The 23,324-nt window shown below is 40.3% G+C and overlaps 2 protein-coding genes across 2 annotated transcripts in view; one reads left to right on the forward strand and one right to left on the reverse strand.

Annotated features, from left to right (window-relative positions):
* Positions 1-5,998, forward strand: part of RHOJ (ras homolog family member J) — a 75,365-nt gene extending 69,367 nt beyond the window's left edge. The window contains exons 2-5 of the mRNA XM_081935617.1: positions 385-443; positions 1,101-1,265; positions 1,624-1,719; positions 3,792-5,998. Coding sequence (XP_081791743.1) covers positions 385-443; positions 1,101-1,265; positions 1,624-1,719; positions 3,792-3,938 — 467 coding nt within the window. The 3' untranslated portion in view covers positions 3,939-5,998. The remainder of the gene's footprint in view (positions 1-384; positions 444-1,100; positions 1,266-1,623; positions 1,720-3,791) is intronic.
* A 10,886-nt stretch (positions 5,999-16,884) lies between these two features.
* GPHB5 (glycoprotein hormone subunit beta 5) lies at positions 16,885-20,947 on the reverse strand (the record flags this gene model as incomplete). The annotated part of the gene is made up of 2 exons (XM_081936586.1): positions 16,885-17,073; positions 20,744-20,947. The coding sequence occupies 2 exons, from the start codon at positions 20,945-20,947 to the stop codon at positions 16,885-16,887; spliced, it is 393 nt and encodes a 130-aa protein (XP_081792712.1).
* Positions 20,948-23,324: the final 2,377 nt, after the last annotated feature.

The following is a 23,324-nucleotide window of genomic DNA, read 5'->3' on the forward strand; positions in this document are numbered from 1 at the left end:
TATGGCCCTGCGCATGCGCCCCATCCACACACATGTGTGCACAGCCCCGTGCATGTTCCCAGTGCATGTGCGCATTCCCCCACGTGTGCCCCACCCCCACGCATGTCTGTGTGTCCCACACACACGTCCCACTCCCCACACATGCATGCCCCCCACTTCCCATGCATGCATGGTGGAGACCCAATGATCAGCTGGCCAGTGGGAGGCATGAACGCATGCATGATGGACCTGAACTGGGACAACGGCTTGCGTGCCCATAGACAGCACTGCATAGCATGCATGCCATAGGTTTGCCATTACGGACCTAGAGTCATTGGGAGTTATGCAGCATATAAATTTAACAAATAATAAGTATTTTCTCTTCTACATCTCCTCCTTTTATAGTTACCGTGACAGTTGGAGGCAGGCAACATTTGCTTGGACTTTATGACACAGCAGGACAGGTAAATAACATCTCCAGTTTATTTATTGTTTTCAGGCCATAACTTTTTAGTCATGAAGAACAAAGCTGTTTTCCATTTCCTTGTGACATTCTGAAATAGACATTTTACATTTCTGTAAAGACAGAAATATATACATTTCTACAAAAAACATCATATAATTGCCACCCTAAACTTACAATATCAGCCATGATGAATAATTAGAGCAAATCCAGTTTTCTGCATCTCAGAGATGTCGCAGGTTTCTCTTGGCATAAAACTTTGACGAGGCCGCCCTCTCATATCATTAAGAACAGCCGTCTCAATCCTGTGGATTGTCTTCCTTTAATCCCGCTAGCTTTGTTTCTGACCTTTTTAAATTGATTTCAGTGTTTGACTCTCAGAATACAGCAGTAGGAACTTGAAAATGTGAAAGCCAATCTTGTGGTTTACGCTGGCAACTAGCACCACCTTCTGTTTAATTTAAGAGACTGTTTCTAAAGCTATCATCCACATAATAGTAATATCCTTGAACAACTTGTGGAGCTTTGGAGCATCTTCAAAGATTCCGAAGTCTTCCTACCTTTTTCTTTCACATTTTTGAATAAGAAGTGAATTCCCCACAACCGAGATCAAATAGCAATTCTCTGTCTCATCCTGTGTACTTGTTTGCTCCGACAGGAGGACTACAATCAACTGAGACCCCTCTCCTACCCCAACACAGATGTCTTTTTGATCTGTTTCTCTGTGGTAAACCCTGCTTCCTATCACAATGTCCAAGAGGAATGGGTTCCAGAATTGAAAGTCTGCATGCCACATGTGCCTTATGTTCTGATAGGAACACAGGTAAATGACCAAAAAGAAACAGTGGAAACGTCCATCAGTTGTAGACCAGGATACTCTGTGAAATATAACCTAGTTGGGGGAATAGCAGGGAAAACTTTCCTGCAATGAATTATGTTTGATCACAAAAGGATCCAAAGACTTCGATAAATGAAGGGGGTTGGATAGTTTGTCTTATTTTGGTCCACTGTAATTACAGACGTACTGAAAATGAGTATGGAAATCAGTATGGAAGAAGTAACATCTCACCTACAAGTTGTTCAAATAGATCTGAGCATTTTGCTGATGAAGTTTATTGTTTGAGAATTAGAGAGAGAAGGATCTAAGTATTTAAGTTTTCTGTTTGTCGGTATATTTCTAGATTGACCTTCGAGATGACCCCAAAACTTTGGCTCGGTTATTATACATGAAAGAGAAGCCCCTGACTTATGAACATGGCATCAAATTGGCCAAAGAGGTACTGTTTTCCTTCAACAACAGTAATAGTTCCTAAATTGATCTCATCGGAGTTAAGCCAAAGGCTTTTCTCTTTTTCTCAGGGCTAAACACACCAGATATTTCATTCACTCATTGTTGTCCCCTAAGAAATATGAAACAATAGATATATCTAAGAGTTTTTGTAGATCTTGATTTTTATTGTATAGTATAATTTATTTTCACCATCTAAAGTCTTTTGTATGCTGACCCTTAAGAAAACCTTCCCCAAATTGGTAGCTTTTAGAAATACTTTAAGTCCTAGCATTCCTAGACATTGGTCAATGGAATTTGGGTTGTTGTTATCTCAATACATCTGGAGAGAAATTTCAAAAAACCTGTCTACTTTTAGCATTGGCTTCTCGATGATTTCAATTATGTGAGTAGCCCCAATCACGTTGCCATTATTTTAGACTTGGTTCCCAGTTTAATAGATACACACATTTTATTTTACTTTTGTTTCATTTCTTCCATTGAAGGAACTGATGGAACCAGCTCAGAAACAAGGAGTCACTTGGGGCAGCACCACAAACTATGAGAGACCCTTAAATACAATGCCTATATTTTTAACTCTACAGTGTATGGCAATTTAAGAAATACTCTCCTGTTTTTTCCATGGCGTTTGTAGAAGACATCCTCAAAGGATAGGTAGGAGGGAGGGAAATTCTTGGATAATGATTGTGGGGCGGGGGCCAAGAGGACAAATGAGAAGAAGAGATTCCTGTTTCTAGAGTACCTACCTGCATTCTCAGATGCTACAAGGGATGTTGTCCTATTGCCCATGGTTAAATAAAATTCACTGGTCAAAAGGACACAGTAGAGATTATACTATCTGAGACTTCTCAGGAAACAACAACTGAATGAAAAACTGCTGGTGACCTTCTACCGGTGCACCATGGAGAGTATTTTAACTTACTGCACCTGTGTATGGTTTTCCAATTGCACAGTGGAAGATAGGACAGCGCTCCAGAGGCTCAACGTCATTGCCCAGAGGATCATTGGTTGCCCTCTCCACTCTTTGGAAGAGCTTTGTAGCTCCCGCTGCCTTAAGAAAGTTCAAAACATTCTTAAAGATCCATCTCATCCTGGACACCCTTTTTTTGAACTAGACGGTACAGAATAATAAAAAAAAGGACAAATAGGCTGAAAAACAGCTTCTATCCCAGAGCAGTAACTATATTGAATTCTACGGTATAGTGCAATATTAATGCAATATCGGGTTTTCAATTTCAATTATATAGCATGTGAAGTATGTGTTTTTGTGTTTTTATTTTTAAAGTTATAATGTATAGTACACTAAAGATGGCATTTAATTTCGTTGTATGATGTGCAATGACAATAAAATAAAGTAAACTAAACTAAATTTACTCTTAGCTTAAGAGAAAGAAGGATTAGGGGAGACATGATAGCATTGTTCCAATATCTCAGGGGTTGCCACAAAGAAGAGGGAGTCAAACTATTCTCTAAAGCACCTGAGGGTAGAACAAGAAGCAATGGGTGGAAACTAATCAAGGAGAGAAGCAACTTAGAACTGAGGAGAAACTTCCTGACAGTTAGAACAATTAATCAGTGGAACAGCTTGCCTCCAGAAGTTGTGAATGCCCCAACACTGGAAGTCTTTAAGAAGATGCTGGATAGCCATTTGTCAGGGGGTTAGACTAGAAGACCTCCAAGGTCCCTTCCAACTCTACTATTGTATTGTATTGTAAATTCATAATCTGGTCAGTCATTTATCGTGACCACAAAATGGTTTGATCCCAAATCTTCTTTTTTTTTAAGGTAAACTCTTTCTTAGATCAACTAAAACAAATGCTGTACCTAAACAGAATCATAAATATAATTTGGACCCAGCACTGAACAGGTGTATATCTCAGTTACATTTAAATGGGAATTAGGAACAAAAGGAGCAAACACCTTTCTGGTTTGCTCCTGAGTTCCCAGAGTCATTTGGTACAAGATGCTGACCTAAGTGGGCCTTCAGTCTGATCCAGCAAGGTCTCTTCTTCTGCTTTACTTCTCATTGTCAGCATTCTTGCTCTTTCTCTTTCATTCAAGATTGGAGCCCAGTGCTACTTGGAGTGCTCAGCATTGACCCAGAAAGGCCTGAAAACTGTCTTTGATGAAGCAATCCTCACAATCTTCAATCCCAAGAGGAAGAAGAAACTTTGTGCCAAGTGTTGCAGCTGCTGTTCAGTTCTATGATGCCTGGAGTTCAAAGTGGACCAGTATTGCCAGTTAATACTCCAATCCTGCACAGAGGGACGTGACCAGAAAAAAAAAAACTCTTACTTTATAAAGTGATTCTTCCGAATCTGCGATTCCTCTCAAATGCAACTTTGTAGACCTTTCATGCCTTGCTTGTTTTTTTCCCCTAATGACTATGCATCTATAAATACAAGTTCATGTTGTGATAACTTCTCTCTGCTTATCCAGCAGATACAAGGGGGGGGGGGGGGGAACCTTTAGAAATTCTTGATATTGTCAGAATCCCTGATGCACCTGGAAGGGAAAAAAAGATCTAAGGATCCTAATCCTACACCTGAGCCAAAAAGAACAAGCTTTGTCATTAGCAAGCCACAGGAAGAAATGAGTAAATCCCAGTATTTTCTTTTCTTTTTATGTCCCTGTAGTCCTTTAATTCAGGATAATGCCAGCGTGGCTGGATGCAGCTGAGCATTTACTAACTGGATGCCCTTCCTGACACCTACATGGAGTTTGCAGCAGATATTTGTTTGCAGCAGATAGTAAATCCCAGTATGAATATGCAATAATGATTAAACTTGAAACACACAAAATGGCATTTAGACATTTTTTAGGAGTCAACCATGTTGACTCATGTAGAAGATCAGTGTCAATTCAATCTTTCCAAACTGAATGAACAGCAATGCTTTTGAAAGAGATGGCACAGAATACAAAGTCATTCATACACTATTCTTGTCTTCCTTTTATAAACGAAGCATAATCCAAAGACATACTCTCAGGTTACATTGTCATTTTGCCACTGAACCTGTGAGAATTCTCCTCTTCTTAAATCAAATCTAAAGCTCTCACATTGTGCATTTTTTCAAAATCATTTCGAAATTGTAATTGTCTGGATTTGAGAAGTCAGAAAATTCAGGGGGAAATGTACATATGCCCTATCTGCAAATCTAGACTTCATTTCTTAGAATTTATTATTATAATTATTATTATTCAAGCATTATGCATAACTACAATAAGAACTACAAACTGCCCTTTAAACAGCATAAATGAGGTTCCTCAACCTTCAGCTCCCAGAATGCATGAAGTTCAGCCATCTAAAAGTTGCTGAGGTTGAGAAACATTGGTGTAGATGGTCTCAGCTCAAATCCAGTTACTGATTACTAATTTTCTTGACAATGACAAGAAAGCAATTGGCCATTGTTTTCTTCTGGGATTGTTTTTTTTTTTAACTCTTAGGATAATCCATGGGTCTGGTATTATTCCTTGGTGTCTTCCATCTGAGTACTAAATAAGCCTGTAACTATTTAACTTCTCAACCCAGATAGGTTAGGACAACTAGGGTCCCTTACTAAAGATGCTAATTTGCACAATCAAGATCAAAAGGCAGCTCGAGATAGAACACAAGAAGATCTTGAGAAAATCGAATACATGCATCTCACGCACATGGATGTGTGCTCACACAAAATAGATACACCAGCACAAACCGCCACTCTTACCTCTTTCCCCGACCTGGAAAAAAATAGTTGAAACTACCAAAATGCTTACTAAATGAAAGATTTTTAGAAGGAGCAGCAGTAGAAGCATTAGAAGGTTCAGTTTTGGGATGAAACATATGCAGAATGGCTTCAACTGCTCTCTTTTTCAGTAGCTTCACCTCTTTCTCCTATTGCTTTTGCCAATTCCGCCTCTCTTGATTCAATCCAGTTGGCAATAAATCTATGCAGATGCAAAACAATTCCAGTCTAGGGCCTCCTCTGGTGGTCTTTGGAACTGATTCCCCCTTGCACAGAGTGGCCAGGCTTGGCTAGCTTCATTAGTATAGATGCTATGTGATTGAAAGCAATCACAACTTCTGTTCTTTCTATCAGGCGTAACTAGCTATAAACATATAACTTAGAAGCTACTTGTCATTACGGAAAAAAATGGTTGTCACCCCACTAGGAAAGCATAAGAAAGTACTTATTCTAACCAAAAAGGCTTTTATTGTTGTAAATGCCTTCTTTGCAAATGTTTTCTACAATTTATATCATTGATACATGATTCTTAAAAGAAACATTTTAAATATATATTTGTTTATGCGTGTTTTTAATGTGTGTGTGTGTGTTTATAAATAACAGGGACTTTTTAGTTAATATAGTGAAGACTGTTTGAATGAAACTCTCATGGTAGGTATGAGTCCTATATAACAAGTATGTTCACAATCTGATTCTTGATCTTTGTCACTGGCGTCCACATTGGCAGATTTTCTACAGAGGTAGCCCTAGACTTGCAACAGTTCATTTTGTGACTGTTCAAAGTTACAACAGCACTGAAAAAAGTGACCGATGAACATTTTTCACATTTACAACTGTTGCAGCATTCTCATGGCCATAGGGATCAAAATTCAGATGCTTGGCAACTGATTCATATTTATGATGGTTGCAGTGTCCCAGGGTCCTTTTGTGACCTTCTGACAAGCAACATCAATGGGGAATTCACTTAACAACCGTGTCACCAACTGCAGTGATTCACTTAATAAATGTGGCAAGCAAGGTCGTAAAATGAAGCAAAATTCACTTAACAACTGTCTTGCTGAGCAACATAAATTTTGGACTTAATTGTGGTCCTAAGTCAAGTACTATATTTATATTGGTTAAGGTTTCTACTTCCAAAAGAGGTGTCCATACAGAGTTCCTGACCGAAAGCCTGGGGAGATGCGACAGTCCACCATGCCTGGACCATTTCTTTGGAAGCATGATGCAATAGACCAAAATGAATCTGAATCATTATATTTGGTTGACTGAATGAGTCATGTCCAATTGTTTTCCATAGCTTCCTTTTTCTTGCAACTGTTTACAGCATCTAGAATCAAGATGTCTAGAATCATATAGAACATATAGAATCAAGATCACGTGAAGTGTTAATACCACTTTATAATGCCTTGGTAAGGCCACACTTGGAATACTGCATTCAGTTCTGGTCGCCACGATGTAGAAAAGATGTTGAGACTCTGGAAAGAGTGCAGAGAAGAGCAACGAAGATGATTAGGGGACTGGAGACTAAAACATATGAAGAACGGTTGCAGGAACTGGGTATGTCTAGTTTAATGAAAAGAAGGTCTAGGGGAGACATGATAGCAGTGTTCCAATATCTCAATGGTTGCCACAAAGAAGAGGGAGTCAAACTATTCTGCAAAGCACCTGAGGGCAGAACAAGAAGCAATGGGTGGAAACTAAGGAGAGAAGCAACTTAGAACTGAGGAGAAATTTCCTGACAGTTACAACAATTAATCAGTGCAACACCTTGCCTCCAGAAGTTGTGAATGCCCCAACACTGGAAGTCTTTAAGAAGATGTTGGATAGCCAATTGTCTGAAATGGTATAGGGTTTCCTGCCTAGGCAGGGGGTTGGACTAGAAGACCTCCAAGGTCCCTTCCAACTCTGCTATTGTATTGTATCTTTTCTGCTGGAGGAGGTCCTGTGAAGCCCTTGGTGTAGTATTGGATACATAAGTCTGGTAAATGATAGCAAGAACTTTTTTGCATTAATATAATCCTTGTCAAACTATGGTTTGGATTAATGTTGCTTTGGGGGTACATATTAAACAGTTAAATGCTATTGGAGTTCTTGGCTTGGGGTGTTATAATTCTCTAAGAGTACATCAGGAAATTCAGCTGTGTCAGGACAGATTGGAGAATCTGCCGATGATTGTAGCCTAATGTTTGGTTAACATTTGACTTTAACATGGGGTCAGCAAGGACAGTTAACTGTCTAAGTGTTGACACTGAGCACATCTCTTAATATACTGATTGGTTTGCTTCTGTCATTGTTACTTACTGTATATAGGCCAGTGGTGGGATTCAAACATTTTTACTACCAGTTCTATAGACATTGCTTGGGCATGACATGATTTGGGGGCGTGGCTTGGTGGGTGTAGCAGAGGAAGGATACTGCAAAATCTCCATTCCCTCCTCACTCCAGGGGAAGTTTACTGCAAAATCCCCATTTCCTCCTGATCAGCTGGGACTCAAGAATAGATGGGGGCGGGGCCAGTAAAAGGTGATATTTACCAGTTCTCCAATCTACTCAAAATTTCTGCTACCAGTTCTCCAGAACTAGTCAGTACCTGCTGAATACCACCTCTGAAGCAGACATTTACTTTATCTGGAAATTGCAGAGAAATTGTAATAGATTCATCTATCTCCTGATAGATGACAGGTTTTGGCTGTCTTGGAGCAAGCCCACTCTGCCTGATTTCAGAGATTAGGATTAAATGATGCAAAAAATGAGATTACAAACTACTCAAACCTGCTGAATACCACCTGTGATATAGGCAAACGTTTCCAACGGTGACATGTTACTCAAGAGGTCAAAAAATTCCACGTTGTTCAAGTCATTGCTTCCAGAGAGCAAGAAAGGTATACTCTGAAACATTTGTTATACAGCTGGAAGAGAGCTAAATGGAGCATTCAACATGACAGGTTCAGCATCACAAAGGGGCTGGAAAGGGAGGGGACAGGAAGCAAAGATGAAACAGAAGATATATTTGGACAAGTGCAGCTTTAAAATCAGAACATTTCTGGAAAATGTGACAGACAGAAGACAGCAGATTCCATCCAAAGCATGTCCTGCAGCTGCCAGGAATAGAGGTTTCAATGTAGAGTGGCCTCCTAATTTTTCCATGCATTCATTGGTAGTCAGGTTTAGTGGTGCTGTGGCCTAGAAGTGGCCTAGAGGTGGAACTCTCGCATCGCAGTCAGGAGACTGCAAGTTTGATCCTAGGTAGAGGCAGATATTTCTCTCTCTGGGCACAGTGAGAATATATCTGCTGAATATAACTCCGCATTGGTGACAGGAAGGGCATCTGGTCAGTAAACACTCAGCTCCATTCAGTTGCCCAGACTGCACCCTAGAAGGGATTATGGGGTCATTAAAAGATGATGATGATTCATTGGTAGTCAGGTTTCTTACTTGCATCTGTATTCATCCACACACCTTTCAAGCTTTGTCCAAGTAGCTATTTTCCCCTCTCTTCATTTTCTTTTTTAACAAATAGAAGTCTTTAGAAGTACTACCACAGAGATAACACCAGTGGTACATATGAGTTTTTCTGGGCTCATGCAGAGAAAAGAAGAATTTTCAGCTTGGTAATGAAATGTTTGCAGGAAAACAACTAAGCTTAGAGAACACCAAGGCTCAACAGCTCAATCCTTAGCTGCATATATTATAGTATCTTTAAACTACTAAAACTCTTCTCTCCGCTTGATACTTTGTAACCTTCAGTTAGGCAAAACGATGGACCATGGAACAACTGTGTTTGAATCAATGTACTGCAAATAAGCAAACTTACAAAAGGTGTCCAAAATCTGGACCCATGACTCCTATAGAATTGACATTTGGCAAACTTGTAGCCACTTTACCACAACCACATCTTCTGACTACGTTTCCCAAAAATCTGTAAATTGTATTGTGTAAAGGAAAATGGGTGGTGCATATCTCCACATTCTTCCTCCAATACCCAATCAGCTGATGGCAAGGCCCTATGGGCAAACAACCATTGTCTGCTTTGGACTGAAGTCAAAATTCAAACTCTGTTAATGATGAAGACTGGTGAGGGGAGAACCAGGGAGTGACGTGGATATCAGCTGGCAACATAAGGGCTGCATAGGTAGTATGATCAGTTGACGTGTGAGCTCTCTTCCTCCCAGTAGGGTGGAAGCCCTTAGGATACATTAGAATGGAGAGCGAAGATGCAGTTATCCCCACGTTCTGCTGTTCTCTTTTGTTCCCCTAGTCCACAGCAAAGTGGCATGCAGTATTATGGGTTCAGCTGAGGCAGAGAAGTAAGAGGCTTCTTCACCAGTTGCTCCCTTAAGGGTTGTGAGGGGAGGAGAAATGGCACAAATCTCTATGTGAAAATATAAAGGACAAGGGAGCAACTGGGATGGCTGTTGATGAGGTAGGGCTGACTAGAAAGTGCCAGTGACAAGTAAACCCTCTACCTCCTTTGATAAACAGGACCATGGGGACATACCAAAATGGAGAGGGGGTGTGTGGCAGTTATTCTCATGGTTCATCACTCCCTTTGTTTCTACTCCCCTTAGTAAAGTGGCAGGCATTTCCACGAGTCAACTAAAGAGAAGAAGGAAGCGGCTTCTCCTTCTTCTGGGGTTGGTGAGGGGAGGAGAAACAGCACAAGCCCATATTATATGTGGAAAGAAGAATGAACCAAAGAATCACAGGTTGTCTCTAGTCTACTAGTAAAAAAAGAAAAATCATTCCAAAACAAGCATAATTTATTTTAGAGTTATTTTTCTCAAATCATGATGCTGCAAATATCCACCCAGTCAGTTAGCCAGTTTGTCAGTTAGTTGGGGTATGAGATAAGATCCCTCTTGTTGAATATATTATTGCTTTTCCACCATTTATTTATTTCATTATGCAGAATACAGGAGGAATCGCCTGCTGTCCTACTTTCCATTTCTATTCTGATGCAGTTAAGTGCCGGTGTTTAATAAATATCAAGCTAGATTTTTGCTAATTGAATTGAGTAATCTTTGTGCGTGTGCGTTTGTTTGCCCTTTTCTGGACATAAGTTATCGAACAAGCGGAAGCTTATCAGAATCATCACTGCCAGCCAATGTTCCAGGATGTGGTGCATTGTAACCTGAGTTTCAAGAAAAAAAGAAGCTTTGAGGGAAGAGAAAAAAAATGTAATAGCCTTCTATCTAAGGCAAGGGTGTCAAACTCAATTTCATTGAGGGCCGCATTAGGGCTGTGGTTGACCTCGGGAGGGGGAGTGGCTGACTGGGTGGGCATAGCCAACTGGTTGGGTATGGCCAACTGGATGGACATGGCCAGCTTGACACCACTCCCCAAACTGGTATGTTTCCATTTTGTACTGGGTAGACCGGGCCAAAGCCACACTGGTCCAATGTTTCCTCTTCACACTGGGTAGGCTGGGCCAAAGCCACACGGGCCCCATGTTTCCTTTTCATACTGGGTAGACTGGGCCAAAGCGATGCAGGCCAGCTCCTTACATTTTCCAGGACAGCCCCGCAGGCCGCATCTGGCCCACAGGCCTTGTGTTTGACACCCCTGATGTCTGGGATCCCAAGAGGTCCCATCATGAGGTTTCCTGAACCCTGAAATTATTATCAATCACATCACAGTCTAAAGGAGGAAGGACCATAGCTGAGTTGTAAAGCACATTCAGTTCCTGGCATCTCAGCTATCATGTGGTGAGAAAATTATCTGCTTAATATTCTGCAGAACTACTGTACTAACAAGATGGTGTTTTCATTCTGTTTCTCGTCTTAGCTTTGCTCTTCTTAATCTATAAAATCATAAACAACATGAAATCCAGCCTTCTTTGAATGCTGCTCCAAGTGAGACAATATAAACAGCTTCAGTAAGCCTAACTCCTTCCAGAAACCTCATCAGTCTGTTTAAGGATTTAGAGTAGAACATTCTTTTAATGGCATTGTGAATTTCTCTCCTCTTTAAAGTTCGAAGCTCCACTATCAATATATTGATTTAAAATCTGCCGTGCTATTTTAAATTGTAACTGCAATTTAACCATTTGCTTTAGAATGTTTATGGAAGAAGCTCGGAAGACCTGAACTAGCATGGAAATATCATGGAATAAAATAAAAGAAGATATATTGTTATTAGATTTAAGGTAGCCTCTTAAATCCTGCTGACAGTGCATGTACAGATGAAGCTAGTCCCTGTCCCCCTTAAAGAGATCACAAAGTTCATTGTCAAACTGAAATATTGTGCAAAATTTTAACTTGAAAAGCAAAGGCTAAACAGCTGGATGGAATGCACAAGGATCTACTTGCCAACTTGTGATTGCATTCTGACAGCTCACTTTCCTGGGAGAGGATCTTCTCCTAAAAAACAACAGGTGTAAAAGGAACAGCAAACTTGTTTCAACAGACATCAGACAAGATGGCTTTTAAGAGGTGTAACTCAAAAGATCCCCAGTTTCTCTGCTGACACAACATCTCAACACTGTTTTCTACAAAGTGATGATGGAACTACCGTATTTTTCGGAGTATAAGGCGTACATTTTTCCCTCAAAAAAGAGGCTGAGAATCTGGGTGCATCTTATACACTGAATACAAAATTTTTTGTCTCCCGAAACCCTGCCCCCTTCACCAAAACGGCCCTGCATAGCTTTTAGGAGGCTTTCAGAGAGCTCCTGGAGGCTGGGTAGGGCAGAAATTTCCCCCCCCCCCAACCTCCAGGAGCACTCTATAATTCTTCTGAAGGCTATCCATGCCCTTTTTTTGACAAAAAAAAATGAGCCCATTTTCACGAAAAACAAGCCATTTTTTTCTCGTTTTTGGCCCACCCATTTGCTCGATTTTGGCCCATCTGAAAAATGCGGTAAATTATGATGATGATGTCTTTACCAAAGAGATACTCAAGTTACCATATTTTTGGAGTATAAGTCGCATCTTTTCTCCTCCCTAAAAGAGATAGAAATGTTGGTGCATCTTATACACTGAATACAGCCATTTTTGGCCTCCTAAAACAGGTGAAAAATGGGCCATTTTTTTGCAAAAACTGAGGCATTTTTCCCTTCCCCCAGGCCCCAGCAGCACTCTGCAGGCTTTATTAGGGTTGGGGGAAGGCAAAAACACCTCAGTTTTTGTGGAAAATGGCCTGTTTTCTGCCTGTTTTTCACAGAAATGGGGGCATTTTTGCCTCCCCCCAGCCCTGCTGAAGTCTGCAGAGTGCTCCTGGGGGCCAGGGAGGACAAAACCTTTTTTTCTTACTTACCTCTTCAAAATCTTGGTGCATCTTATACACCGGTACGTCTTATAGTCCAAAAAATAGGGTAATCAAATGCAGGGTACGCTCAATTGAATTGACTGAAGCCAGTGTGAGCTAGAGGGTTACATCCCAGGATAGTTCTTGTAAATACTCTGCGGGTTTTAAATGTTGCCTTTGAGTAGTTGTCCGTCCCCCCCCCCCAAAAAAAATGTAACTACTGAAAGGAAATCACCCTTCAGACAAGCAGCTTATGGAAGATGAGAATCCTAATTAATTAATGTGGTGAAGGAAGAAAAATAAGATGCTTTACAACCTGTTCAAAAATGAGAAACAGTCTGGTAGCTCCTTTTATGAAAAGACCAAAGCTTTCATAAGCTGTATGCCTTTAATAAATTGCATTTATTAATTGTGTGTCTGTCTAGAAAAGTACTACTTGTCTCCTTCTGGGCCTGTTTTTCTCCTACAAAGACTTATCAAACTACAGCAATATTTTTTTTTAAAAAACAAATGGAAATCAGCTTATTCTCATTTCAAGCAAGCCAGTTACTATAGTTAACAATAAGGATATGCCAGCCATTAGAATAAGCCACTTAGCCTTTAAGGATATGGTCATCTGTACTACAGAGATCTGATTGCTGAGAATACAGGAGTGGTGGGTTCCTACCGGTTCAGACCGATTTGGGTGAACTGGTAGTAGTTTGGCGGCCTGGGTCACTGGAATCGGCAGCGACTCAGGCCTGCCATGTCCCCGAACTAATTATCCAGGTGGCGCCATAGGCGGCGCCATCTTGTTTTTTGCTTCTGCATATGCGCAGAACATTTTTTATGGCGCTGCCCATGTGCATATACGCACAGCACCCCCACGAGCAAACCAGAACCCACCCCTGGGTTATCTCCAGCATTACTCTCAAGCTGTTCAATTCATTGCCTCCATTACTAGGCTTCATCACCAAATTGTCCACTTTCTGAAAACTTAAAAGTTTTTTTAAAATTAAATCAATTATGTTAACATAGATTCACATTTGGTTATGTTTTATCTTTATCTGTCTATGGAGATTCTCAGTCATCCAGATCATGGTTGTCCCAAAGGTGTTTTTTCAGGAGGCAACTGGATTTTCTTGTTTTTTTTCTTTGAAGATGTTTCACTTCTCATCCAAGAAGCTTCTTCAGCTCTGGCTGGATGGTGGGGAATGGAAGGATTTCTATTCCTTGACTGGCCTGCTGAAAAAGCAGCTTTGGGATATTTTATCTTTATCTGTGTTGAGGCAGTTAAAAAGGCAAGGAAGAATTACCACGTTTGACAATTGTATGAGGGAACAAGTGCCCAAGAATAGATGCTCGCTCACAGAGAGTTATTTTTTTAACTCCGTTCTCCCCATCCTTTCTTTTTAACCTATTTCAAATCATACATTACCTTAATTGTTCTGATTGCATTATATTCTCTCTTCCATTATTGAATAAATTACTGGCAATAAAACCCCTTGACTTTTTATTTAGTTTTCAGAAGTAAGGTTTTTAGCTGATAAATTATAGATAACCAACTACCTTCTGGTTTAATGAATACTTTTCCAGAGTCACCATCTTATTTATCCAAGCCTAAATGAACAAAGTGGAAGATCTTTCTCTGCAGAAAGAGCTGCAGTATTTTTATGAGCCTGAATCCCTCCCCTACCCGCCACTTGCTAATTAAGAATAATGACCCATGTTTTAGCATTGTAGAAGATTCAATGTCCTGTGCCGGTCCTTTCATCGAAGAAACATTTTTTGATAGGAAAAAAGATATTTCATCCTTTATATCTGAACATTGTTCTGGTATGCAAATCCATAGTCAGTGAATAGTTCATCTAAATGTTAATCTAAATGTATATCTGAAATCATATACCGTATATATAAAAGCAAGGAGACACAAGATAATTGCGTTTGCTATATCATCCCTCTCCCCCATTCTTGCATGAGCCAGCCTGTCTTCAATGTTCACGATCTCTCTTTACTTGAACAGGAAGATTAACAAGGAGAATTCTTGAATTTATTAAGTTTCAATTCTGAAAATATATAAGAATGGGGGAGGGGTATGATAGAGCAAACACAATTATTTTATGTCTTTTTTGCACGATCCTTTATCTTGCATAACAGCATAGTTTGATTATAACTGTAATGAATAGGCCACATAAGTAAGTACATGTGCTCATACATGCTTTTTCAAGTCAGCCAATGTTCAAATGTCTTGCATTTACACAATATGCGAAACCTAGTTAGTTTAAATTATGGTTAGAATTTTGTGCCTACTGATATACAAATGGTTTTTAAGAGCTTCAGTGGTGCAGTGGTTAGAGTGCAGTACTGCATGCTACTTCTACTGATCACTGGCTGCCAGCAGTTCGGAAGTTCAGGTCTCATTGCTCTAGGTCAGTGCTTCTCAAATAGTGGGGCGCCCCCCCCCCAGGGGGGACGCGAGGCTCCATAAAGGGGGGCTCGTTTGCCCGTCAGGATCGCTGAGCCCGCCCGCGTCTCTCTTCCCTCAGCCGCCCCTTCTCTTTCTCCTTCTTCCGACCGGCCCTCACAGTTGCGACTCAAGCCTATCCATCTCGGGCAGCCACAACAAGGCGACTGCTCCTCCCGCGGCCAGCGGTGGCGCCCATTTATCAGGCCTCCGACCCGGAACCTTTATCGGCCGCTGGAGCCGTACGGGAACCGGATCTAGTTCCGGCCTTAACATTTTGTAAATATTTAAGTATACTTAAATATTTACAAAATGTTAAGGGCTGTACTCACTTCTGTGATACTCTATATATAAATATATGTATGTATATGTTCTAGCTGTGCTCCTTTAAATCTTTTCTGCTACAGTTAATAAAGCTATTCTTTGTTGTAAATTGATCCACATTTCTTTCTTTTTTTATTCTCTTATACGTTAATAAGAATACAGTGTTATGCAGAGGTGTACTTATAACAATTTTATAGACAAATGATACTATTTACAGTCGCGCGGGGGGCGCGAAATGTTTTCTTCTTCCTAGGGGGGGCATGACAGAAAATAATTGAGAAGCACTGCTCTAGGTTGACTCAGCCTTCCAACCTTCTGAGATGGGTAAAATGAGGACCCAGATTGTTGGGGGCAATATGCTGACTCTGTAAACCGCTTAGAGAGGGCTGTAAAGCACTGTGAAGTGGTATATAAGTCTAAGTGCTATTGCTATTTTTGTTTAGCTTATAGTTCAGTATATTGCACAAATCCCCACAATGAATTCGTTCAATTGTCAAATTAGGAATGTTGACAAATCTAGGCTAAACATGTACAGCCCGTGCATCAAATATAGTGTGTGAACACCCCCTTAGTATATATTTAATCCTAACCCCGTTCCAACTGGTGCATGCATGCGTCTTAGCGCCTCCGCAACACTCCAGCTGCTCAGCGGAGTGTTGCACAGGTGCTGTATGCGCTGTGCGTGGAAGCACCGAAGACTTAAGAGACTGGTAAGGAGCTCGGCGGGCGAGTGGGCCCTCCAGAGCACCGTACCGGAACGGTATCCAGTGCTCCAGGCAGGCTCCGGTACACCCGTACCGGGGCGTACCGCCTGCAACTTACCACTGCTTCTACCTGATCAGAGGTGGGTTCCTTCAGCCAAATAGGTAGTAATTTCGGTGGACACGTGACCATATCAGTTCTACCCTGGGTGCCACCATCTTTATTTTCTGTTCTGCACATGCTCAGAACAATCTTCATTAAAAAAATTGTGATTTTTATTCCTTTTTAAATGTTGGCAGCAGGAACCCACTCCTGTACCTGATCCTCTGAAAATGTTAAAAGTGCAAATGCAAACTTTGGTCCTATTTATACTGCTTTCAAAAAACATCCTAGGGATAATATCAGGAAGGGAATAGAAAATACAGTTTGAGTTTTATGCAAATTTCTGAAGAAATGATCCCAAAGAAATTCTAATCTGTATAAAATTGACAACCATTGAAAAGACATTAACTGTACAACTATGCTGAAAAGAAATGGAATGGAATGAAAATTGCAAGTTACTCAGGTCTATTCAAAGCTGGCAAACAGAAGAAAAGCTTCAGAACTAGGCAGTTACACCTTCCTGACGTGCATCACTATGCTCCATTATCATTGTCCTATTGTAGTCTTCACCTGGAGAGAATTTGACCCAGAAAATGTTCTTGATCAGTTGAAGCATTCAGATAGTCTCACATTCTGTGGTTGTGGTAAGGCACACACTGCAGTCACAGCGGATGGCTTTGGGATATGTGAAGAGAGGATCCACATTGGCAGCACAGCTTGGCAGCTTCACTGTCATCAGTTTGGTCTCATTGTATGTACAGACTCGGTGGTGGGCTTCAATATAAGGGGGATCCAGGATGGGTTTCTGTTTATAAAAGAGGAAAAAAGAAAAATTAGCCTTCTGCTGGATTATCTCATCGAAATTAGTGACTCTGCAATGTGTCAAGCAGGAATCTCTCTTATGACTTGCTACTCAATCATTTAACTGGAGATGACAAGGGCTGAATTTAGGAGCTCCTCCTTGAAAAGCAGATGTTCATCCATGGCACTAAGTGTCTTTACAAGATAAGATGTTGGGCTGGCTTAAATAGGTTTTTAAAGTTTTAAATAGATTAATCTATTGGCTGAAATGTTATGCTTTCAAATATCAACAGTAGTAACTGTGAAAGGGATCTTGGAGTACTAGTGGACAACCATTTAAATATGAGCCAGCAGTGTGCAGCAGCTGCCAAAAAAGCCAACACAGTTCTAGGCTGCATAAACAGAGGGATAGAATCAAGATCAAGTGAAGTGTTAATACCACTCTATAATGTCTTGGTAAGGCCACACTTGGAATACTGCATTCAGTTTTGGTCGCCATGATGTAGAAAAGATGTGGAGACTCTAGAAAGGGTGCAGAGAAGAGCAACGAAGATGATTAGGGGACTGGAGACTAAAACATATGAAGAACGGTTGCAGGAACTGGGTATGCTTAGTTTAATAGAAAGAAGGACTAGGGGAGACATGATAGCAGTGTTCCAATATCTCAGGGGTTGCCACAAAGAAGAGGGAGTCAAACTATTTTCCAAGGCACCTGAAGGTAGAACAAGAAGCAATGGGTGGAAACTAATCAAGGAGAGAAGCAACTTAGAACTGAGGAGAAACTTCCTGACAGTTAGAACAATTAATCAGTGGAACAGCTTGCCTCCAGAAGTTGTGAATGCCCCAACACTGGAAGTCTTTAAGAAGATGTTGGATAGCCATTTGGCTGAAACGGTATAGGGTTTCCTGCCTAGGCAGTGGGTTGGACTAGAAGACCTTCAAGGTCCCTTCCAACTCTGCTATTGTATTGTATTGTATTGTATTGTATTGTATTGTATTGTATCAGACTTTGAGTTCGTAACACATCTGGCTAACTATATTTAGATAGCCTTTGCTGGAAGCATTTTTTTCTGCTCCTTGATTGTTGGTCTAGTTTTAATCTAGACTTGTTGAATGATTACTTGTTCCAGGTTTTAAAGGTGGTAAAGCTAAATATTATGTTTTAACATAATCCAAAATAACCTAACAATCTATTAAATAACATCCCCACACCACTATCTCAGACAAAGAAGCTAACAGAAGACAACAGCCTAATCAAGGAACCAGGGGTGAGTTCTGGTTGCTGCTACTGTTGGTTCACTCAGGGACATGCGCGCTTGATGCATGCTAAGTGCGCATGAAATGTATTTAAAATGCTTCTGTGCATGCGCAGAAGCAAAAAACAAGGTGGCAGCACCATAGGTGCCACCAAAAGAACTGGTTCAGGGGCATGGCAGGCCAAGTTACTACCTACTCGGCCGAACCGGTAGGAACCCACCTCTGCAAGGAGCTTCTAAGACCACCCACCCCCATCAACACTGACACAGCAAACCACTAGTATATAAAATGAAAGCAAATCCCACAGCCTACTAACACTTGTGATGTTGTCTAGATTGTTGACAACTGCAAGGAAACAATCAAACTCAGAGAGTACCAGTTCAACTCTGAGCTACTCATATTCCTCTTCTAAAGTTATCCATATTTGCCACAGTTCTGAGGCCACTTAAAATTAGAAACAGGTATTATTATTAAGGTATGGAATAAAATGTATCACTTGTAAATCAGGGGCTCTAGTTTAATCTCCAGGGAATTTTCTGTCAATGGAACAATAAAGGACAGTTTCCCATTAAGTGTTTAAGTCATAAGAAGCTTTCCGAATTATACAATTAAAGCATTACATAAACTCTGCAAAAATGCTTTGACATACAACATTAAAGCTTAAAAAATGAGAGGGGGGAGGATCAGGGAGCCTGAAATTTTTAAGCAATTGATTGTCAATAAGGAACAAACCTCACTTCAATGCTCTGGATATCTGTAAGGTCATTGAATTGTGCATCAAAAAAGCAACAAAGGGCCCCTGCCCTGCAGCAATACTATGTCTCGTTTATATGGTGGATCAGGCCCATTTCCTTTCAGCCATGGCTTTGCAGTACCAGTTGAATCGTAGAATATCAATGAGACATGCTGGCTGAACCTTCCATGACCACATTTCTCAATCCCTGAAAACTCAGCAGAAATATTTGGCATTGATTTGACTTTTCCCTTTTAATTCATGATAGTTGCTATCTTATATGCATCCGCCTTAGTAAATGGACTTGGTCCTGGGCAGATACATACTGAGGACTGCCAATATCTCATAACTGGAGGTAAAGGCCTATTCAGGAGTTATGGAAACAGATTACTGCAGCAGGTGAGTTGGGAGCTGACTACTCCCATTCCAGTGGTGGGATTCCAAATCTTTTCCTACCGGTTCTATGAGAGAGCGCTTTGTGCACGCATACGTGCCTAACACATACTTCGTGCATGTGCGCAGCCCTCAAAGACCCCCCTCAGTGTGAGCACTGGTGAGTTGAGCTGTTGTTTAGCTCAGTTGAGGCACAGCAATTCGCTCTGCAGCGCTAATCAGCTGAGCTAAAAAAGAAGGGAATATAGGACAGGAAACGGCGGGGGCAGGAGGGTGGGACTAGCCAAAGGCGGTATACCAGTTCTCTGAACTATTAAAAATTTCTGCTAGCGGTTCACTAGAACGGGTCCAAACTGGCTGAATACCACCTCTGTCCCATTCCCCATATCTATGTGATATGTACGACACAAACTCTCCTTGAGACTTTTTGTGTAGGGCTGAATAACTATAGACTTCCAAACAATTTGTAAGTGTGATCAGGATTTTAAATCAGGTTTGTGCCTTTTTTCTGCCTTCTGACATTTATTTGCTTCCATATTTATATGTCTCTCTAATCCACATAAAGCAGCACCCATGTATTTATAGAACATTGGGGTGATGATATCTGCTTCATTTCTTGACTTCAATCCTGCATTTATACCAATATGGACATGATACAATTCCATGGAAGTGCAAAAAGCACCAAAGAGAAAATATAATGTTGAACACCTAGCTTAGGTTCCCAAGAATGCTGGCTTTCATTTAAAAACAAATATGTTTCCAATGTTTACCGTTAATGTCTACTGAAATCTAAGTGAGATACTGCCTAAAATTTTTAGAAAACAGAAAGCGAAAGTTGGAAGCAGGTTTTCAATATCCTGGCTTTCTCACATAATTAGCAGATAGAACAAATTTTGCAAAATAGAAAATTAAGAAGTATTCCTTAATTTGCATAGTATAGTCATCATCTCGGTCAGGGCTCCCCAATTCTTTGGACATTTCTTAATATCAGGTCAGGAAAATATGCATTTATTTAATTATTAGAATAGCTCAGGGAACAGGTAAATACCTCTACATGAAATGCTGGAGACCTGCTACACATCAGTACTGGCAGCATAGAATGGACTGCTGTGCATTTCAAACAGGCATCTTCTTACTCCTTTTACCGTAGATGTGCTGGATCTGGGATCTTCTTCACCAAAATCATCTCCTTTGCCACTAAAATGTATCCCTGCCCCTTTAAAACATGATCACTAGTAACCTGGACAAGAGAGCCAAACCCATACAATGAGCCATGGGCCATAGGTCTTACCTCCCATGTCTCACAGCGGCCCCAGCAAGCATCTGTGGTGATGCGCAGCCCCTTGCATCCAGGCTTCTTGGCTAGGAAAGTGAACTCTCGCACAGCACAGCCAATGAATGTCTGCAAGTTTGCGTTAGAAGGCTTGTGTGTAGTGATGCAGCCAGCCAAAATCAAGAGAGATAAGATGGCTTGGGTCATCCTTTGGCATTTCATCCTCTAAGAAAAGCAGCAAAAGAAAAAGATCAGGTGAAGAATTGAACTAGGATTTTTTCACAGATATCATAGTCTGTTAAAATATTCATGACTGGGAGAGACATGGGAACAAGGTCAGCCAATGACTAGGCATAGCAACTAAGCCAATGGGAGCTTAAACAAATCTGAATCTGTGCAAAGAGTTGAAACAGAAACTTTAACAGTCTGCTGCTCTGAGAAGTAAACTACTAGCTGCTTGTGTTTGTCTGTAACTCTCCTGCCTTGGGTTTACTTGGAAGAACCACCTGTTGGTATTGTACATTTATTCATCTATTCTTATGTATATAAAGAAATTAATGAATCCAGCTGAATCCATTATCTGTGTGCGTTTTCTGGATTTGATTTTTATGCAACAAACTCTGACATAGTTTGTGGATAAAAATTGCATCCTATTGCTGACATTGTAGGGAAGTTGTTAGTGAGATGACCAGATGTTCATACAATTGAAAGGATTTTGCAGCTCTGTTTGCAGACAGCTAAGGGAGGGAGGGAAGAGTTTGATAAGATTTTTATTTCTTAGATTCTTATTTTTCTGGACACCTATCTTTTTCTTTTTAATGTCTTGGCTATTTTTAGACATAAAATTCCTAGAATAATTTGAAGTCAGGCATTACTTAAATCTATTTCATTTAATTAATCATCTTTTATTGCCCTCATCGCAAACTTCCTTAGGGATTATTTAAAGAGTATAGAATACTCAAAATAAACAAATAATGAATCAGCTACAGGGGCCAATCTCATTGATTAGTCAACATAATTGATTTATTATTTTGTTTATTACACATACTACCAAGTACTGCACAGCAAGAGCCATGGGGGCACAATGGTTAGAATGCAGTATTGCAGGCTGACTCTGACCACTGCCAAGAGTTTGATTCTGATTGGCTCAAGATTGACTCAGTCTTCCATCTTTCCAAGGTCAGTAAAATGAGGACCCAGATTGCTAGAAGCAATATGCTGACTCTGTAAACCTCTTAGAGAGTGCTGTAAAGCATTATGAAGCAGTATCTAAGTTCTATTGCTATTATTAAGATGGATATTAGTTACAGCAATACAGTGTGCATCCTTGGGAGTCCTGGAAGAAGAGGTTAGGGATAGATTGTCATTGAGATCTATGTATTTTCTATCAATGTAATTGTACTGATGACAATCAATCAATCAATCAATCTTACTGATTTACATGTAATTATAGCAATCTAAAGGGATGCGGTGGCTCAGTGGCTAAGACGCAGAGCTTGTCGATCAGAAAGATTGGAGGTGTGGTGGTTCGAATCCCTAGCACCATGTAACAGAGTGAGCTCCCATTACTTGTCCCAGCTTCTGCCAACCTAGCAGTTCAAAAGCACGTAAAAATTGCAAGTAGAAAAATAGGGATGACTTTTGTAGAAAAGTAACAGCATTCCATGCACCTTTGGAGTTTAGTAATGTCGACCACATGATCATGAAGGGAGACGAAGAGATATCTTCGGATAGCACTGGCTCTCACTTCACTCACACGTGCCACCTCTGTGCATGCACAGTACCTCTCACTCATGTGCAGACAAAAAGGTAAGCTAAGCAAACAGCAAGGGGGGGGGGGGAATCCGCTGTGCCTCACAATTTATATTAGCTAGAAAGCAGGAAATCCTGCTCTCTAGCTAATATAAATCGCGCGGCACAGTGAACCATCGGAAAAACCAGTTTGCCTGAACCGGTTTCAATTATTCTACTACTGGTTCAGGCAAACCAGTAGCATTTTTACTATCGGTTTGGCCGAACCAGTCCGAACCAGTAGCATTTCACCCTTGCCTCAATTACTATGTCACACAGTTCTCTGTGAATATGTACATATCTTATATCTAGAAATTGAGTCATTGGTTCACAAACATAATTTTTCAATAAAAGTATATTATTATTATTATTATTATTATTATTAATAATAATAATAACAACAACAACAATAATAATAACAACAACAACAACAACAACAACAATAATAATAATAATAACAACAATAACAATAATAATAATAATAATAATAATAATAATAATAATAATAATAATAATAATAATAATAATAATAATAATAATAATAATAATAATAATAATAATAATATTTTGGGTCCTTAATTGACTTATTCTTTGTCTTCTCTTATTTGTCTCAAAAAAAGCTGAAGGAGTGACTTGCATCTGGCAAAAAGTAGCAAAATCTCTTACCTAGCTTGATGTGTCAACAGCACTGATTTCTCCCACTGTCGTACTTGTGCTTGAAAATGGTTGTGTGCAAAAATCAGGAGACCTGAAACTGTAACTTCTTGCAGGTTTTTTCTCTCTGCACCTCTCCTTACCAGCTGCCTCC

This window comes from Natrix helvetica, assembly GCF_964273705.1.
Source record: "Natrix helvetica genome assembly, chromosome: 1".
Classification (NCBI taxonomy): domain Eukaryota; kingdom Metazoa; phylum Chordata; class Lepidosauria; order Squamata; family Natricidae; genus Natrix; species Natrix helvetica.